The sequence below is a fragment of the Lissotriton helveticus genome, chromosome 5_1, assembly GCF_964261635.1.
Source record: "Lissotriton helveticus chromosome 5_1, aLisHel1.1, whole genome shotgun sequence".
In the NCBI taxonomy this organism is placed as follows: Eukaryota; Metazoa; Chordata; class Amphibia; order Caudata; family Salamandridae; genus Lissotriton; species Lissotriton helveticus.
Genome location: NC_136065.1, coordinates 2,037,139,405 through 2,037,157,672, shown reverse-complemented (window position 1 = coordinate 2,037,157,672; position 18,268 = coordinate 2,037,139,405). Strand labels below are relative to the sequence as shown.

At 45.8% G+C, this 18,268-nt stretch overlaps 1 protein-coding gene across 1 annotated transcript in view; it reads right to left on the bottom strand.

Annotated features, from left to right (window-relative positions):
- LOC144756224 (complement C4-like) overlaps nt 1-18,268 on the bottom strand; it is a 1,111,910-nt gene that overhangs the window by 501,968 nt on the left and 591,674 nt on the right. Inside the window, exon 24 of the mRNA XM_078645841.1 lies at nt 8,408-8,611. Coding sequence (XP_078501967.1) covers nt 8,408-8,611 — 204 coding nt within the window. The remainder of the gene's footprint in view (nt 1-8,407; nt 8,612-18,268) is intronic.

Here is an 18,268-nt window from a genome sequence, read left to right as displayed (position 1 = left end):
TATAGTAATGGCTGTTCCTTCCCTCGCATTAAGGGATTTATTTAGAGAAGTTGTACTTTGATCCTCTTTATACAATGTTTTCACGTGGGCGGCCTAGGTACCTGCGTCAAGTGAATTCTCTCTGTTGGAGGCTCCTTGGATTATATTATTTAAGTGTAGCCAGAACTCTTGGGATTTACATGGTCTCAGCAAATCGGAGATCTTCAGCCATTTCGCCTCTATGCATTCCCGTTTTGTGGCCCAGACCTGCTTCAAATGGCTTTTTGCAGGTTCTTTAAGTAGCCTTTTGGCGGATGCTGATCCAGTTTTCTGATAAGCCCTGCGTTTGGCATTTAGTTGTTCGGCACTCTCCTTGATTGCTGGGACGAATCCTAGAGTATGTGATGAATCTAGGGGGTTCTGCGTGTTGTGTCCCCCCAAAGCAGTGAGGCTAATTTGTTGGTAAACTGATCCCATTCATCTATAACGCCCCTGATGTTTGCGCCAAATTGCCAGCCTACCCACGTTTTTGTCCATTTATCGAACTTGTTAATTGGCACTGGCCCCCATTTGATTCTTCTTAATAGTTTGTGCAGTTCTTCTCCGTTGGATGCCCCAATGCGGCGTAGAATGTGGCATATATCTGCTGTCATGTTTAACTGAATCAATAAGGCGGCATGATCACTTTCGCTTCGTGGGTGCACTGTATAATTTACCATGAGTTTTTGTATTCTCTTGCTTAATAAAATGTAGTCTATTGTCGTTTGATTATTGTATGTGGGACCAAAGAGTGCCCCTGGTTTGTTCCTTAAAAACAGAGATTGTGCTGTTGTCAGATTATAAGTCTGCATTAGGGCATTAAAAATTCCTGTGGGCTCGGAGTGGTTACTTTGTGTTACAATGTTCCCTATATTATGTGTGTTGAAATCCCCAAGGATAATAGATTCCATAGATGCGAACTGTAAGAGCAGAGTTTCTATCTGATTTATTAGCTGAATCAGCTTATCCTTGGCACCCGGCCCATGGGAATTATAGCAAACGTTAATTATAAGGATTGAGAGTGGGCCATTGAACGTGGAAAGGCCTTTCAGGGTACCCGCCAGAAGCATGTTTGATGGTGTTTTTATTTCTGTGAAATGTATTTTCAGAGAGTGCTTGATGTATATAGAAATCCAGCCTGAGGGTCTTCCAAATATATTGCCTTTGATAGCTGGCAAACAATACTCCGCTTTAAAATCCCTGCGACGTTCCAGGTCATAATATTTAATCTTCGAGTGTAGAACATAGCAATTCTGTACTTGGCTAAACCGTTTTTCGGAAGGTGCTGAGCCTTAGATAACACGGTCTCCTTACTTACGGGGGAACTGGTATTAGGGGCTGGGATTTAAGGCCCGTGGGAGCCAAGACCAGTCCTTGCTGACGTTCCTCCTAATCGAGAAAGAGCGGGTGCCCCCTCCCAAGCATTTTGCTATTTTAATTAGGCTGTCGTTAGTAAGATTTATTTTTGGGCCGCTTTTGGTGCCATGGAGGATGGACTCAGCTGGTGGTACTGAGCGGGTCGAGTCATTCATAAATGACTTTTTCTGGTTATTCTGTTCTTGGGGGCCTGGCATTTCCTTCAGGTCACTATTTTTCAAGATCATTGGATATTTTATCTCAAGCTGGGTCATGATTTTTATGCCCCAGTTTTCCAATTGCTTGTTGTTTCCTTTCAGTACCTCAGCCATAGCCAGATTGGTGAAGATTAGCTCTATTGTCTCATTGATCTCGCTTGGTCCTGGGGCAAGAAAAGACACACTCTCAATATCAGTTGTTTTTATCTTTTCTAGACCCGGAATGTTTGCACAAAGTTTCAGGAGATTGCTGCGATTGAGAATATCTCACTTCCCCTGTGAGACATATTCAGGATACAGCAATATTTTCAGATCATCGTGGTCTTTGGATGACAGCTTTGCTCTTGATTATTGATCAAGTTAGAGTGGATTTCATCTCTCTGTTATCGGTAAATTCAATTTTGCCTTGAGATGCCCTGTAGCCTGATACTGCCGTAACAGTAGGTTTGCTTGTTTTAAGTGTTTCTTGGTTCATGCAATTCAAGCTTTTATTCGCCAGATTAGTCGATGGGGGACTCTTTAAGTTAAGTTCCAGATCTTTATGTAGGTCATAGTTTCCTTCCCCAGCTTGTTGACCTTGTAAGTTGTTAGAACACCAGCCTTGTTTTTGTTCCCTCGTGACCACGGGTTTTAACAGATGGGCGGTAGGGTGTCCCACAATGTTGTCAGGGTTAGTTTCAGTGTTGATTTTGCCTGGTATTTGTGAACCTACAGTATTTTTATTTAGGTTCTGTATCTGAGGTGAGATATTGATCTTGTGTTGATCATTAATATGAACCTCACCCTCCTGTTTTTTGGGCAGCAGCCTCTGCCGGATGGAGCCTTTATTGTTGGATTTGTTTTTTCTCAGTTTTAGTTTTTTTAATTTCTTATTTTTTCGAGATAGATGATGGATGTCTGGGGTTACCAGCTTTGGCTTATTTTGAGTTCCTTGGTCGTTGTCAGGATCGTGGCTAGTTTTTATTACAATTTCTTCGGTCCTGTTTTGATGGTCAGCCATGGACCCTGTTGTTGCTTGCGAGGATTCTTTGTCATTGGTTTGTGAGTCTTTCATGCTTGTGAACTCCTTTGTGTTTTGTTGGGAGTGTGAGATGTGCCGTTGCCTACTGTCTTCGTCCTTAAGATCCTCGACTAGTTCAATATCTCTGGAAGCTTTTCTAGATTGTGCAATATTGGGCTACAGCTGCAGACCTCTTGTTTGACTGTTAAAGCTATATTGGCCGGGGCTCTGTTTATCAGTGAATTCAAATGTTCCAGTTTAGAATCTATCCCCGAAATCAACTGTAGTATATTTATTTGAGTGTCCAGTTTGTCTGCGTGCATTATCGCAGCATTTGCCATTGAAATCAGAGTGTCATTGATTTGTGCTAAATGATTTTCAATTGTAGGGAGCTTCTGATCTTTTTCCGCTCCCCCTCTGGGGGACCGAGGATCCAAAGGTCATTTTCTTGTACGGAGCAACGGAGGTTTGAGGGGTTAGGATGCCGTTTAAATGTAGGGTCTTGGCTTGTACATTCGGCTGATGCTGAAAATGATTCAGTTAGCTCTGAGATGGATCTTGTAGGAGTTCTGAATGACCCCATGTTCTGTCTTGGAACTGAAGAAGAGGCCCCAGACAAATCCGGATTTAGGGGGCAGAGAGGCGAGTTTAGTTGATTATGTGATACTCTACTATCTCTACTGTCTCCTGTTTTGTTGTTAATGCTATCCAATACTCTGTCAGGTGGGCAGGCGTCAGGGGGAGTTTGGCCACCATGTTGTGCCTCTGGTGGATAAACCGATTGGGCCAGATTAGTTTCGTTTGTGGCCCCGTTTTTGCAATTTGACCATGTCATTGCTGCAGTTCGTCCAGTTCGACCTGGCAGTAAGTTGCCGCTAAGCGCCATGGGGGCTTGCGTACTCAGATGGCCAATTGATTGTCTAATTGTTGTTAGACCACCTTGGGCTAACGGGGGAGTCGGGTTTGGGTGGTGGCATTGGATGTGTCCGCTAATGATATCCTCTTTGGTTTCTGATGTTTCGCTTGTTATGAGAGCATTGGCTGCATTAGCTCCATTGACCACGTAGCCCGTTTTCATATTCCCTAAGTTTTGACTTGCTGAGATGTTGGGGCTGTTATGCTGGGCGTGCCTGGTACCATTTTTGTTTCTGATACTCTGTCCCCTCGAACAATAATTATTTCTGGTGAGAGTGGGATAGCTAGATGCCTGGATGAATGGGGTCCTAGACTTCTGTCACTGGCATCTGCTAATGTCTGGCAATTCTGGTCGTTTTTCCTGAGCATGATGAGCACGCTGCTCCTCCAGATTCGCCAGGTTTGTCGTTTGAAATTGTATGGTACAGGATCGCTCTTATGTCTCTGTTACCATTTGTGGTGGTCGTTCTCTTTGTGATACTGAGACTGTTCCTGATAGCCATGGACTCGTGTGGGTTTAGGGCCCTTCCCAACGGAGTTGCAGGTATTGTTAATAAATCACCTGTTTGCTGGTCCTCCAGGGGGCCCTCCTTGGGGCTTGACCCTAATTTGGTACTCCCTCTACCTAGAGGTTAGAGCAGCTTTGATTTTTGCCACCTTGCTTATTTACGGGGTCGATGCTTTTCTTAGTGTTTTTCTTGGTGTTGGACCAGGTTTGAGTTTCTTGACCTCTTTTTTATGCTTTGTCCCCGTCCCCGTTAAGGAGGGTTGATGTCTTGAGGGGATTAGGTAGAAGCCCTCCTGCTAAACTGTCGGGCTATTAAACTGCTAACCTATTGAGCTGTTAAGCTGTTGCAATTGTAGTTAGGCTATCAGGCTATTAGGCTGTTGAGTTGTAGGGCTGTCAGGCTGTTGTATGGCTGCACTTATCGAGTATCTATATCTCGCTCCTAGAATGAAGGGCCGGAGCTTGGGCTTAAGCTGAGCTGAGCTGTCAGAAGTTCGTTATGACTTCGTTATGATGTGCGGGCCTCAGGCTCTCCGAAATGGTAATAATATTGTTGGAGGTGCTGCAGGGCTTTTAAAATGCCTTTTAAGAAGAAGAAGCCTGTTAGATAAGAGACTACAGTATTCGTTGCCACTCACACCGCAGGCCTTGGCACCTAAGTTATTGCTCTGGGTGCCTCTGGTGTCTGTATGGACCAAACTGCCAATCCATCAGACAGCGGGGCTGTAGGGTTGAGTGATTGAGGAATCACGGTGCTTTCCTCTGTGCGAAGGAGCGCCGGGTTGCATTTTTTTTTTCACTCACTCACTCCGTTGCACATTCCTGCTCCCCCGTCGCTCACCTCAAGATATGCAGGGAAAGATGGGGAGCAAGTAGGGGGCTGGTCACTGGGGGCTGTTGCTGTAGCTGTGAGACGCCGGTGCCAATTCCGACTGTTTTGTAGCTTGTAGCTTGAAGGTAGGTGGTGTGGAGTGCCTGGTACTTAGTGCCTAAAGCCGCCTGATGCTGTCGCTGCCGCCACCGCTGCCGTTCGTGGTGGTCCCAATAATATTGGCGGCAACAGGATTCAAGCGGGAGCTTCTGGGGCTTTTGCGGGGCTTTGCGGTTCCTCATGCAGCCAGCGGCTCTTCTTAGGCTCTGAGGTGCCGGCAAAAGGCATGGAATAGGCACGGAACAGAACGGCAAAGAAAGCGGCAAAGAAAGCCGCTGGAGAAACAGCCGTGAACCGACCGCTACAACCACCGCTGCACGTCTGCTCAGGTATGCTCAGGTGCTGCCTGTTCGGGTCTTTGCGAAATCACGGCCCGTCATTTCCACTTGGGATAATACATTCTTGTCCATTATCATTTTGTCCATCATCGTCTGGTGGAAGCTCACCTTGCTCCCCTTCTGTATCAGAATATCCATGACCATTAGAGTAAACATCACCCATGTCTTCTCCATGAACAGATTCTCTTGGCATTGGGAGGAGAACGTAGCGGCAATGGCTGCTGAGGAGGCGAAACCGGTAAAGCAGCACATTGAGGAGGTGGTAGAATGGGTGCAGCAGGTAACCCCATATAAGGATTCTTAGTTGGTTGGTGTGGTATAACTTGTTGAACGTAACCATCATCTGTTGCAATGTTGATAAAAAGGCTAGTGGCACATGGACCATATCTGGTTCTCTATAATATCTTGGTGGTTTCTGCCTCATACTAATTTGAGTACTCTCAGACTTATACTCCTGCTGGTAAACATATTCGTTGTAGAACTCTTTGTCATGCATTTCATACTCTTCAAACTATGGGACATATCTTACATCTAATTGTGTTGGGGTGTAAGCTGTCAGCGTGGCATAATCGCTACCCACGTCTTCTTGATCTGACTGCAATAATTGAGCTGGAGTGAAATCAGTCACCATTAATGGTGAAAAAACATCTCGTCCAATGTTTTTCATTGACTGCGTGGCTCTCAACAATGATGCCGTTGATGGTGACTTTGTAGCCAACAGTATGGTTGTCGTTGACAGTAAGTCATCATCGATGGTATGGTCGTCACCAACGTTATGGTCCTCGTCAACAGAATGGTTGTTGTTGATAGTTTCTTTGTTCTTGACAGAATGTTTGACATCGACGGTGTTGTTATCAACTGTATGGTTGACGTCGATGGCGATGATACCATTGACACAAAAGGACATGGATCCTGTTACAAAATGTTTTACAAGAGAACCTAATCGCAACAAACAGTTCTGCTAATGAGCCAATACACACAGTCTACTACTCATAGGCTGGATTTCATTAGACAAAATATTTGGAATGTTCTAATGATATTATGGGTATCACAGTATACTACAAAGCACACATAAGAACATTTTTGTTAAAAGGAATTTTAATTCATATAAAATTATGCTAAGACCTCCCTAAGGGTTACAATCTAAAAAAAGAGATATATGTGTCTCTTGATTTGAACGAGACAGATATCTTTGGTTAAAAACAGTCGACGCGGCGTTTCGGTGTACAGTAGATGTTTACCACCTTCATCAGGACGAAACAATTCTTTTATTTAAATCTTTTTACTTTTAATGGGAATTATATTTAATCAATTTCATAATCACAGTATACTACAAAGCACATGTAAATTCTATAGGGGTACCTTCCTCCTTTTGACAGATGATACCATTGACGACAACCATACAGCTGACGACAACACCGTCAAGAGTTGAAGTTGTCGACAGACTCGTTGTCAATGAGGTTTCCTTTGAAGATGAGTCCTTTGAAAACTTCTTTTTTACGACAGGTAGATCTTCTCTGTAGCACTCAGAGCCATACCTATCTGGTTTGTTACCAAAGGAGGTGGCTGCGAGGCTGCACCAAATAAATCATGCTCAGGAAACTGTACAATTCTTGTCTTGTGCACTGCCTTCGTGGAAGTGCTTGAAGGGGCACTTCTCACAGAATACTCCCCTGAATAGGGGGCTTATCCTTTAGAACAAGGAAAATTCTCTTTATTCATAAGGAATAATGCCAACCTCCTTTCTCTAAGGGTTTTAGTTGGGAAAGACTTACAAATATTGCATTCTGCTAGACTATGTATTAGATAAAGGCAATAAATAAACTGAGAATGTCGGACATCAGTGTAGATCTTCTTGTTGCCACAAGATGAACAAGGTTTAAATAAAGATTTCTTCTCTTTGTCAGTCATGGTGACAGTTGTTTGTCAGATAAAATGATCTCCCTGCTGGTCCAGAAAATGTAATAATCTACCCTAAACACAACTCACAGTACAGCAGTGCTGAAGATAGGGTTGATTTGAATTCAGGGCAGCCCAATATATACTAACAATTTCAGGTTCACTGATATGTTAGAGAAAATCTCTGACAAGGGACTCACATGTACCCGACATGCAGCAGAAATCTGAGCTACGGTGGCCTCTAGGGAGTAGGAGAGCTTAAGCTTCCACCCAATTGGCTGAATCTTGGGTTCTTTCTAATGAGGTGGTTGTACTAATAAATATTCTATGGTGTTTAGGCCCATGGACTTTTATGAACTGTGTATAGTATGCTATATATATTTTACACTACTTGCTGCTATTTTATGTGTACTAGGGATTCGTAGCCTGATGACTGGCTTGTATACATAAAAGATCCAATGTTAGAGAAGCTTAGGGAATAAAATCCCTGTGTGTCACGGCGGTTGTATCTGTGAAACAAACTCCTGCTTTGGGAGTTTCAGAAATACAAAAAGAAAGTCAAGCAAGACCTGATAGACATGACTCTCAACTGGCATTTTTCTTTGCCTTCAGTGCATCCTCAACCAGGGCCAGGCAGGTGGGGATCTCTAATCATGGCAGAAACTAGGGCCTTCACTGGTATGGAGGCTGCACTAGAAACAATATTCTTTGCCCTGGTCTAAATGATGCTGATGTTTTCAAGACACATTAGAGGTTTGGTCACTCTCTCCACTCTCTTCTCCAAGGAAAAGAGGGCAGGGAGAGTTCAGACTAAGGTAAGAGCTAACAAGATACCAAACACAGTAGAAATTCCATAATATAAACGTAGAGAGAATTTTAGTAGACATATGATTTTGCATTCCAAGCTTGATTAATGTATTAGAAATAAAAATAAAAAAAACCTTTACACCAGTTTCCAACACTGGTATCTTCAATATATTGACATGGTTGAATCATTCCCCGTCATCAGGCTTTGATGCCCAGTCTGACGACTGGGAATGATTCAAGCATGTCAATATAAAAAAGATACAATGTTGGAGAAATTTACATTGCCAATGTGGGTTAATAACAGCAACAGAAGTGCCAGTGTGATTGTGTTTAGCATTTCCTTAACAGCCACACTATCCCTCAATGTTCATCTGGTACTTTTGCCAACTTTACACCTTGCTACTGACGATACATCACCTTTTTCCATAGTCTCTCGTGCCTCATCCCGCCGCTCTGGACCGAGCTGGGTCCACTGCTCGGTTTCATCTAGGTACCTCATGGCATATACCCCTGGTGCCATGTAAATCATGGTCTGCTCGGCGCAACCCGTAGGAACCCGTATCAAGCGACTCACTCCATCGGCAGCCAAGCTGTTGTTGACAGTCTCTATTGAGTTGTCGGCTGTAGAATAGAGAGGAAAAGGCATTTAAATTGATGTGTCTTGATTGTCCCTCCAGTAATCCATCGTATTCACTTTAACCTTACTCAGTCACTCCATCTTCAGTCCAAAAACGGGCTTGACTACACAAATATTTAGGTAGACCTGGCCGGTACTGACCACATACAGATTTGGTTTCAACATGTTAATAAGCAGTTTTCAGGTTTGCCACCACGTTCACATGGAATTGGAATAAGAAAGGGATATACACTAGACTAATATTTCATGTTTGAGTCTGTCTAAAAAAATCCATGCAGGATTGTATGGTGGACTATATCAATACAATCCTTACCAAAGCAAACGCATGCAAAATATAGAATTTCGGACACAGAAAGAACATATGGCAAGTTCAACATTTTGAGGCGCTGCACAAATAGTCTGTTAAATCCCCTTTAGTGAGAATGCAGGCATATCACCCAATTGATGCACTTTATTAACTAAGAGGAAACAGCAGAAACAAAATGTGGCGTGTCCTCCATGCACTGGAGCTAATGTTGACCTGAAACACTACTAGACATTGCTACAGGCATGTAGGGGATCACTTAGAATTGGAGAGATTATCCTCTTGAGGTGGTCATGAAAAAAGACCTTTGGTAGTGCTCTACTCATGAGAATGAAATAGCCATGATTCTGCCCTTCATATCCTGACAAAGACCTACAGAAGGGGTTCAGCCAAACATTGCTGTGCAGCAAAAAATCATCATCTGTGTTGAGACGATGAAATATTGATGGTGGAGTCTACTGTTTTAGGGCTTTAATTTACAAAGAGACTTTGAAGATACCATAAAATCAGAGGTTTAATTGATGGACAATTTACAGCCAACCCAATCTAATTCCATTTCAGGACCGGAGACGAGGATTATGCTTATCTGCGTTTTATTTAAGCAGCCATTCATTAAACAAAACTTTTTCCCAACAGTATGCACAAAAAACTACAAGTCCCATGAGTCCTTGAGAATAACTCCACAAATGGCCCAACCATAGCAGATAACAGTTCCAACAAAGAGCCAATCAGGCTCCACCAGGTGTCCCATAGCCCTTCCTAAATGGGTGTGTGTGCTTGTTATGGCCGCAGGAACGTGTGTTTACGCTCCTCTGCAGCTGCTATTCTGGTAGGGCTTTGTGGTGCGTTCCTCCACCCACTTGGTGGCGCTATGGGATGGTTGACACTCGCTCTACCGACGTGCGATTCCTGTCAAATCACATCATAGGATTCAGGGATCGTGTGCTGGTAGCTTCCGCCTGGAGCCTTTCTGCCCTGGAGCATGATGCCCCAGCACGCTGGGGTCCGTAAACCATTGGGGAAATCCCCTGAGCTTTGCTGCATTACTGCCCTGCTTGTGTCGGTAGTGCATTATTATGCCCCCAGGGGGCTATATTACTGTTGTTGGCCACAAGGGCCTGTGGGGGAACACGCTTCCAGGCACTACATTTCCCCTACTGATTTTGGCCTAAACCCATATTGTATGTGGCTTTCCCACTAAAAACCCTTGACTTAACCCACAGTCCACCATTTACAGCCACCTGACTGCCTACATTAGCACTAATTATTTATTTATTTCATTTCTAAAGCGCACTATCACCTAACAGGCATCTTGGTGCTCATAACTCAGTCTGGCAACCTCCACAGGAACCTTACTATAGCTAGCCCCTAAGTCTTAGGAAATAACCATGTTTTAAGATTCCTTCTAAATGGCAGGAGATCACTGATTTGTCTCAGCTCAACAGGTAATGTATTCCAGAGCTTTGCAGCAGCGATCCAAAATGATCTACCCCCTGCTCTGACTTTTTTAAATCGGGGGATTTTTATCAATTTAGCCCCAGATGAACGCAAAGTTCGAACAGGGAAATACCACTCAAATTTGCGTTGAAGGGAGGTAGGACCCCTTCCATGCAAGGCCTTAAAGACTAGGCAAAGTGATTTAAACTCGATTCTCTGTTTCACAGGGTGCCAATGCAACTCCGCCAGGGCCACAGAAGCAGAGGACCATCTCGACCAGCCTAGTACCAACTTAGCTGTGGTTGACTGCAGCCTCTGCATCCTGTCCAGTAAGTATTTTGGGGATTCAAGGAGCAAGGCATTACAGTAGTCAACTCAACTAGGTATGGTACTCCGTGCTATCAAGGAGCGCGCCAGGGGGGTAGCAAAGGAAAGAACTTCCTAAGAGAGCGAATGATGGCCGGCAACAGACCACCACTTTCGTGACATGCGCCTCAAGGGTAAGATTGCAATCAAATGTCACACCCAAGTTGCAAACTGTCTTAACAGGCTGGCCAAGGTTGGGGGACTCTGGAGGCCAGAAGTTGCTAGGCAGCACAGAGGGGATCCTTCCCGTGGCGCAGTAAAGCACCTCTGTGCTTTAATCTCTGTAAAGATCTGTAAATGGAGTTAAAAAGCTCTATAAGTGCCTGTATTGTCATTGTTTTCAAGTTATACCTTCCTTATGGAGGTTGAAGGGGACATGTATGAGGAACCTTTGAATACCCTACCCTGGGGTGATTATTTTTTTGATGCGGTGGGCGCTTCTATTTACGGGGCAGGTGACGAGGTAAAGGGCATTATGAAGAGTGCATTGTGAAACTGACTGCTTACAAATGTGCCAAGTGCTCTCAGGCACCACAGGAGGCCCCAGGGCACCCAGCACCTCATAAATTTTGCCCCAGCCCTGGCGAAGTGCCATTGTGCGGAGGAAGTGGATCTAGATGCTTTTGCGTGCCTTAAGTCGGCCTTTTGTGGCCCAAAACCCTGCGGGTTTCTCCCTTCTGATCCACCGGAATCGCTGGAGCACCCTCCCCCCTCACCTGATCAGAATGAGGACTCGCTGTCGGATGAGGAGGTGGGATCCTCCAAGCTGTGTCTTGCCCCCTCTGCCACCACCGAAACCCCGCTGCAGAGGCATGATCCGATATGTTGGATCCAGATGAGATAATCCGCGATCAGCAGAAAGGGTCCCGGCAACAAAGTGGCACACCTTGTGGCAAACCGCCTATGCAGACCTCTGGAGAAAGTGGTGCCTAGCAGCCTGTGGGCGCAGTACCAACATCCAGCTCTGGCTGACAAGGTTACATTGACATTGTAGATCGACCCTAGGATGGCTACTTTCCTAGCAAAATTAGTCAAGGACCCCAAAAAGTGTATCGACAGGTCCTAGAGAGCTTGCTAAGATAAGCTCCTGGACGTGGTGGGCCACTACAATCCTAAACTGTTCGACATGGCGGAGGATGCAAAGTCTTCGGAGTCCCTGATTTCCCCCCTGGTGCTTTCCGGATGGCCACAGACAGAAGGCAATTATCTTTTTAGATAATGCCAACTGTGCTCTATCCACGAAGCGACATTGCTCTTTCTTGATAAAGGTGGACCTAAAGCTTGGGAACCTCATCACCTTAGAGGCAGGGACAGTGGCCCAAGGAGGGCTGTTTGGGGAGCCGTCTTATTAATAAACTCAGTATATTTGTCAACACGTTCACCTCAGACAAAGCTCAAACATCCATCAAGAGGGTTTTCCCTAACCGGGTTTTCCCTGGGGAACCATGGTAAGGGGCGCCAAAACAGCTGATTCGCATCCCAAGCCCCTTCCAGAGGGCAAGGCTCTAGGCAAGGCTATAATCAGGACCCAAGATGCTTTATTCCGGTCCAGGGAGGACCTGGCTTAGCAACTTGGACTGGAATGTTCTCATGGGACTGTTACCATGGGGAGCAAGATCAAGACTGATTTGCATATGCCTGGGTCCACACTGGAATGGCATGAAGAGCAAAAAGCAATGTATTTAGGCCCAGATCTCTGTACTGGGGGTGAATGTCTGACATTGTTCAGCATTCCGTCCATCAATAGTTTTTTGCATTTGTCCTCCTAAGTGGGAAGGGTATGTCCAGACGTGGGTCCCATGCTCACCATGTTACTGGAGTTAAGCTAGCCTGAGTGATGAGGTTGATACCCTGAAATTGGTCCCAGAATGATTGTTTCCGAACCAGGGAGGCCCTGGCCTGGCAGTTCAGGCTGGACTGTTCCCATGGGGAGCAGGGTCAAGACTCATTTGCATATTGCAGGTTCCAAACTTAAATGGCATGGTGAGCAGAAAAAATACATTTGGGCCCAGATCTCTGTACTGGTGGTGAATGTTTGACATAGTTCAGCATTCTGTCCATCAATTGTTTTGCAATTATCAGGACCAGCAGAGTTACGTCACCTTTTACCCACCAGGAGTCAAGTCTTTAGAGGCTTCAAGGGGCAATCAAACCCCTCCAATTCTGGTAAGTACTCATCATTCTTCTTTGGTCCACGTGGGAAGCAGACTAGTTCTCTTTATCATAAGGTGGAGGACACTCACAACAGACACGTGGGTCTTGCAGACATTGCGGGGATTTGAAATAGAATTCTATGGCACCCCGCTCCAACCCACCGGCCCTCAGCCGATCCAATACTTTTCTCAGGAATTCACGCTTGTAGAGGCGGAAGTTCAACCACTCTTGGAAAAAGGTGCATTCATCCAACGGCCATCCATCCCCCACAAGTTGCTAAGCAATCTATTTCTGGTCAACAAGACCAATGGAGGTTGTCGTCCTGTCATAAGCCTGCAAGAGTTCAACAAATGGCTGGTTTACTTCCATTTCCAGATGGAGGACATCTACCTCCTGCAGTATGTGTTGCGTCTGGGCAACTGGATGGTCCGTATGAACCTCAAGAATGGCTAGCTGCCAATCCCAATCTTTCCTCCTCACCAGAAGTTTCTTCAGTTTCTTTGGCCCCATCAGATGTTTGAGTTTTCCAGCCATCTGTTCGGACTCCCCACCACCCCTTGGTGTTTCAGCAAGTTTCTCAAACCAGTGGGGGAACACCTGTGGGTGCTGGGGATACGTCTCATTATCAATATGCTTCTTATGGCTCAGTGTCCACGACAGATGTTGCTTTAACTAACAAATGGCAATAGACCTTCTGGAAGACTTGGGATTTGTGGTCAACGACACAACATCTCTTTTGGTCTCTTCCCAGGGAGTGACCTTCTTGGGACCTGTCATTGATTCGACCACATCCTTCCTGTGCCTTCCATCTCAGAAAATAGCAAAGATTAGACACAAATTGATGAGAACTCTGGCAAAGCCCTGCACGTCGCTGCATCAAATTGGCCTTCTCGTCGGCCTTTTCTCTTCCACAATCTAGGCCATTTTTCTGGGACCCCTACATTAGCCTTTCAAAGATCTAAGGCAAATCATCTTACATACTCACAGACAGTGTCCCTTTCAGAAGAGACAATGGGGGAAATCTGGTGGGTTTCTCACATAAAAACGGCTGGAAAGGGAGACCGAGTTTTGGTTCGGACCCAGATCTCGTCATCGAGTCCAAGGCCAGCAGGTCAGTGGCAATTTATCCACCGAAGGTTTTTGGTCCCCCCACAAGAAGACCTCACATATAAATTACTTAGAATGCCTCACAAGGTCATTCAGTCTTCTGTTTCCTCAATATGGACAATGTCTCAGCAGCACGTTACATCAATCATCTGGGGCACACGTTCCAAGGTCCTATACGACCTGGCCACAAATTTATGCCAATACTGCCTGGATCATCAGGTCTCAGAGACAGTGGAGTACTTGTCAAGTCAGGCGAACGTGGTTGCGGGTTGGCAATCCCGGCAACTCTGGGTCTCAAACTTGTGGGGGCTTCATCCAGAGGCATTTACCGCCCTCTAGGAATGCTGGGGTCCATTTTCAGTTGACCTATTAGCATCGTAGCTGGATCACCAACTTCCAAGGTTCTTCAGCTGGAGCCCGGACCCACAAGCAGTGGCGAAGGCAAGACTAGTCTCTGCATTTTCCCTATTCGTAATGCTCACCCGGGCTACGGCCCTGATCCGGTGACAGAGAGTGGATGTGGTGATGATTACACCAACAAAGAGATTTCTGGTTTCTGGTTCTTCTGGGACTTTCCTGGGATTCTCCAATCCCACTCCCCCCTGTTTCCTCCACTTCTTCTCAATTCGGATCACCTACCGCACCTACTGGTGTTGGAAAATTCGCTCTCCCTGATGATTGGTGGATTACAGGCTGAAGAAATCTTATCGAGAGCTTGGGCAGGTAGTATCATTAAACGGTACAGGTCAGCCTGGACCAGATGGACCAGTGATGCCTGCAAAGGGGTGTGGGACCCGTGAGGCCGACATTGTCCAGATCCTCAATTTCTTAGCGAGCTTGGCAACTGATGGTTTGGTCTTCCGTTGGACAAGTTACTTACCTTCGGTAACGCCTTATCTGGAAGAGACATAATCTAGAAGCAGATTCCTTACCTTTGAACTTCCATGCGTCAGGCTGGATCTGGAAGATTTTTCTTAGCAGTACCCCTGCACAACGGTGGGTGGCGTTGGTCAACTCCGCATGACGTCGATGGCGTTATGTTTGTTGTCATCATGAAGTCCACATCGTCAATATAACTACCACTACAAAGCACTGACGTCAGTACTTTTCACAACTTGCACGCCAGAAGCGCGGAGCAATGAAGTGACTGAAGCCTGGTACCCATACCTGGACACGCAACCTAATTATTGGCTCAGATGTGAATTGGCATTAACCCATGGTTGATAAATGAGAAAACTAAAGCAGAAAGGATGCAGCCCGATGGCAATTGTACATTCACGCTAGGAACAAAATGTGACATTCTGCACATATTAGTAGATTGTGTTACCGTTTTAGCCAAGCGGAAATTATTATTACGTCCTATATTTTTAAAATATGGCACTGTTTCACGGGCCCAAGCTGTAGACCTACTCACTGATGTGTCTAACCTCGATATTGCAATTGGAAGATTTATGAAGGCTGTAAAAGGATTTTCCATGGAAAAATTAAGTTGAGAACATAAGATTAACAGTTCTGGGGCCATAGCGAATTTAAAGGATGATTTTATTAATTTATATTTATTTATTAATATAAAGTTTTAAACTTACTTCTAACTTTTTACCTTACACATAGTAGGGGTGTGCCGATAATGTTTAGACTATGGAATTAGGCGACTATGTCTACCGTATGGATATTTCTGTTAACCTATATTTATTGTTTAAAGGTTACCTAGTCAAATGAATTCATCGATGGAGTTGTGATGATTTTAGGTAATTTTTAATATGGGTTTTATGCTGTTTGAAGACCAATGGTCTAAATAAACGTTGCTTTTTGACTTGACTAGACTGACCATGGTGTCCAGAAGGGGAGAAGCCCTGACAATAAAAGACAATTCTACATTACTGGGAGGATGAGTGGGTCGGTAAGAAATCTGCGGCTAGATCATGTCTCTATTAGATGGACAAGCTACTTACCTTCGGTAATGCCGCACATTCCTTACCTTTGAACAGATACCCAAGCAATACCTTCCCCTGAGGTGGGATTGTGGAAGCGCTCCTTGTGAATCTGAGAATCCAGGCAATAGTGTCTGGCGAACGTGTGCAGAGATGCCCACATGGCTGCTTGGAAGATATCAGAAACAGTAACACCATGCTGCAGGGCTGTTGTGGCTGCTTTAACCCTGGTGGAATGGGCCCTAAGGCCTTCGGGAGGCTGCTTCTTTGCAAGGCATATTTTGATGCAGAGGATAACCCATCTTGATATGGTCCTCTTTTGGACAGCCCGCCCCTGCTAAGCTCCCACGTACCCTATAAAGAGTTAGTAATCCACCCTGGAACTCTTTTGTGCGCTAAAGGTTAAACGATAACGCTCTTTTTGGGTCCAGACATTGAAGACGCTCCTCTTGTTTTGGAAGGGTGTGGAGGCACATAGAAAATGGACAGGGTAACGGACTGTCCCAGATGGAAGGGAGTTGCAACCTTGGAAAAAATGTCCTAGTTCTTAGTACCACTTTGTCCGGGAAGACTGTCAGGTAAGGAGGCTGTGATGACAGTGCCTGTAGTTCACTCACCCTCTGGCAGAGGTAATTGACACCAAAATGGGTGTTTTGATAGTGAGCAACCGCAGAGGACAGTTATGCAGGGGCTCAAAAGGTGCGCATAAAGTAAGAACCAATTTAAGGTCCCATTGTGACATAAGAAAGGGAGAAGGGGGAAACAAGTGCATTAACCCCTTCAAAAACCTCTTCACCAGAGGGGACTTCAAAAGTGAAGGCTGATCTGGTAGCCAAAGAAAAGTCTAGAGGGCCGAAAGGTAACCCTTCAAACGGCCCAAAGCAGAGTCCTGCTGGGCCTAGGAAAGGGTAAACAGGAGAATATCTGCCGGAGGAGCAAATAAGGGGTCAATAGACCGTTCTGTACAATATTTACAAAATGTGTTCCATCAGCAGGAGTAGGCCTATTTTGTGGAGGGACGCCTGGCTCCCAGAATAAATTTGCATACTTCGGGAGGAAGGTCAAAAGGTGTCAACTGTCGCTGCTCAATCTCCACGCATGGAGGTGGAGAGTGGAGAGGTTCTGGTGGAGGACCCTCCCCTGCTGCTGCAACAGAAGATCCTCCCGAAGGGGCAGCCTGATCGGAGGATCGATACTAAAATCCAGAAGCTCAGGATACCAAACTCTCCATGCCCAATCCGGGGCCACCGGAATGACTCATTCCCAGTCGCTCCTGATGTTCTTGAGCGCTCTGGGCAGGAGTGATATGGCGGAAAGGCATACAGAAGGCCTGAGATACACTTGTGTCGAAAAGCATTGCGAAGCGAGAGCTGCCTTGGAAACTCCAATGCGCAAAACTGCGCATTCTCTTCAGAGGTGAACAGATCTAACCAAGGCTCACTCCACCGCTGAAAGAGACCTTGTGCCACCTCCGGATGGAGATGCCACTCGTGATCCTCAAGGCAGTGTTGTCCATTAACACCTGAAGCAGCCTTCCCTTGATGGATGGTAAAACAGCCTTCAGTGCCAGTCGGATCGCATGAAGCTCCAAGAGGTTTAAGTGACGCTTGGCTTCCACTAGAGACCAGAGTCCTCTGATCTCCACCTCCCCCAGATGGGCGCCCCATCCCAGAAGAGATGCATCTGTCACTACTGTGAGATCTGGATGGGGACGGGAGAGGGGTATGACTCTGCCCCAATCGCGGCTTGTCAGCCACCACTGCAGGTCTTACGCAATGCCCTCTGATATATGAACCAGGTCGGTGAGATTTCCTCGATGCTGTGCCTATTGGAACTTCAGGTCCCACTGCAGAGACCGAATGTGTAACTGTGCATGGTTCACCAGCAGGATGCATGAGGCCAAGAGGCCCAACAGCCTCAGAGTCATCCTTACCGAAATCCATCATAGAGGCTGAAACATCGGTATAATATCCTGAATATCCTGGACTCACTATTCAGGAGGATAGGGCCCAAAACTGCATTGTGTTCAGAACCGCCCCAATGAACGGGAGAGTTTAAGAGGAAGTCAGGTATGACTTGGGCACATTGATAGTGAACCACATCGAATGTAGGAGGTTCGCCATAGTCTGGAGGTGGGAGTCGACTGTTTGGGACAAGCCCGCCTTCAACAACTAGTCGTCAAGCTAGGGGGAAGACTGGAACTCCTGATTTCTGCAGATGGGCTGCAACCACTGCCATCACGAATGTGAACACCTGAGGGGCACTGGTGAGGCCAAAGGGGAGCACAGCACATTGAGTGCTTGTGGCCCACCGTAAACTGCAGGTAGTGATGAAGGGCAGGC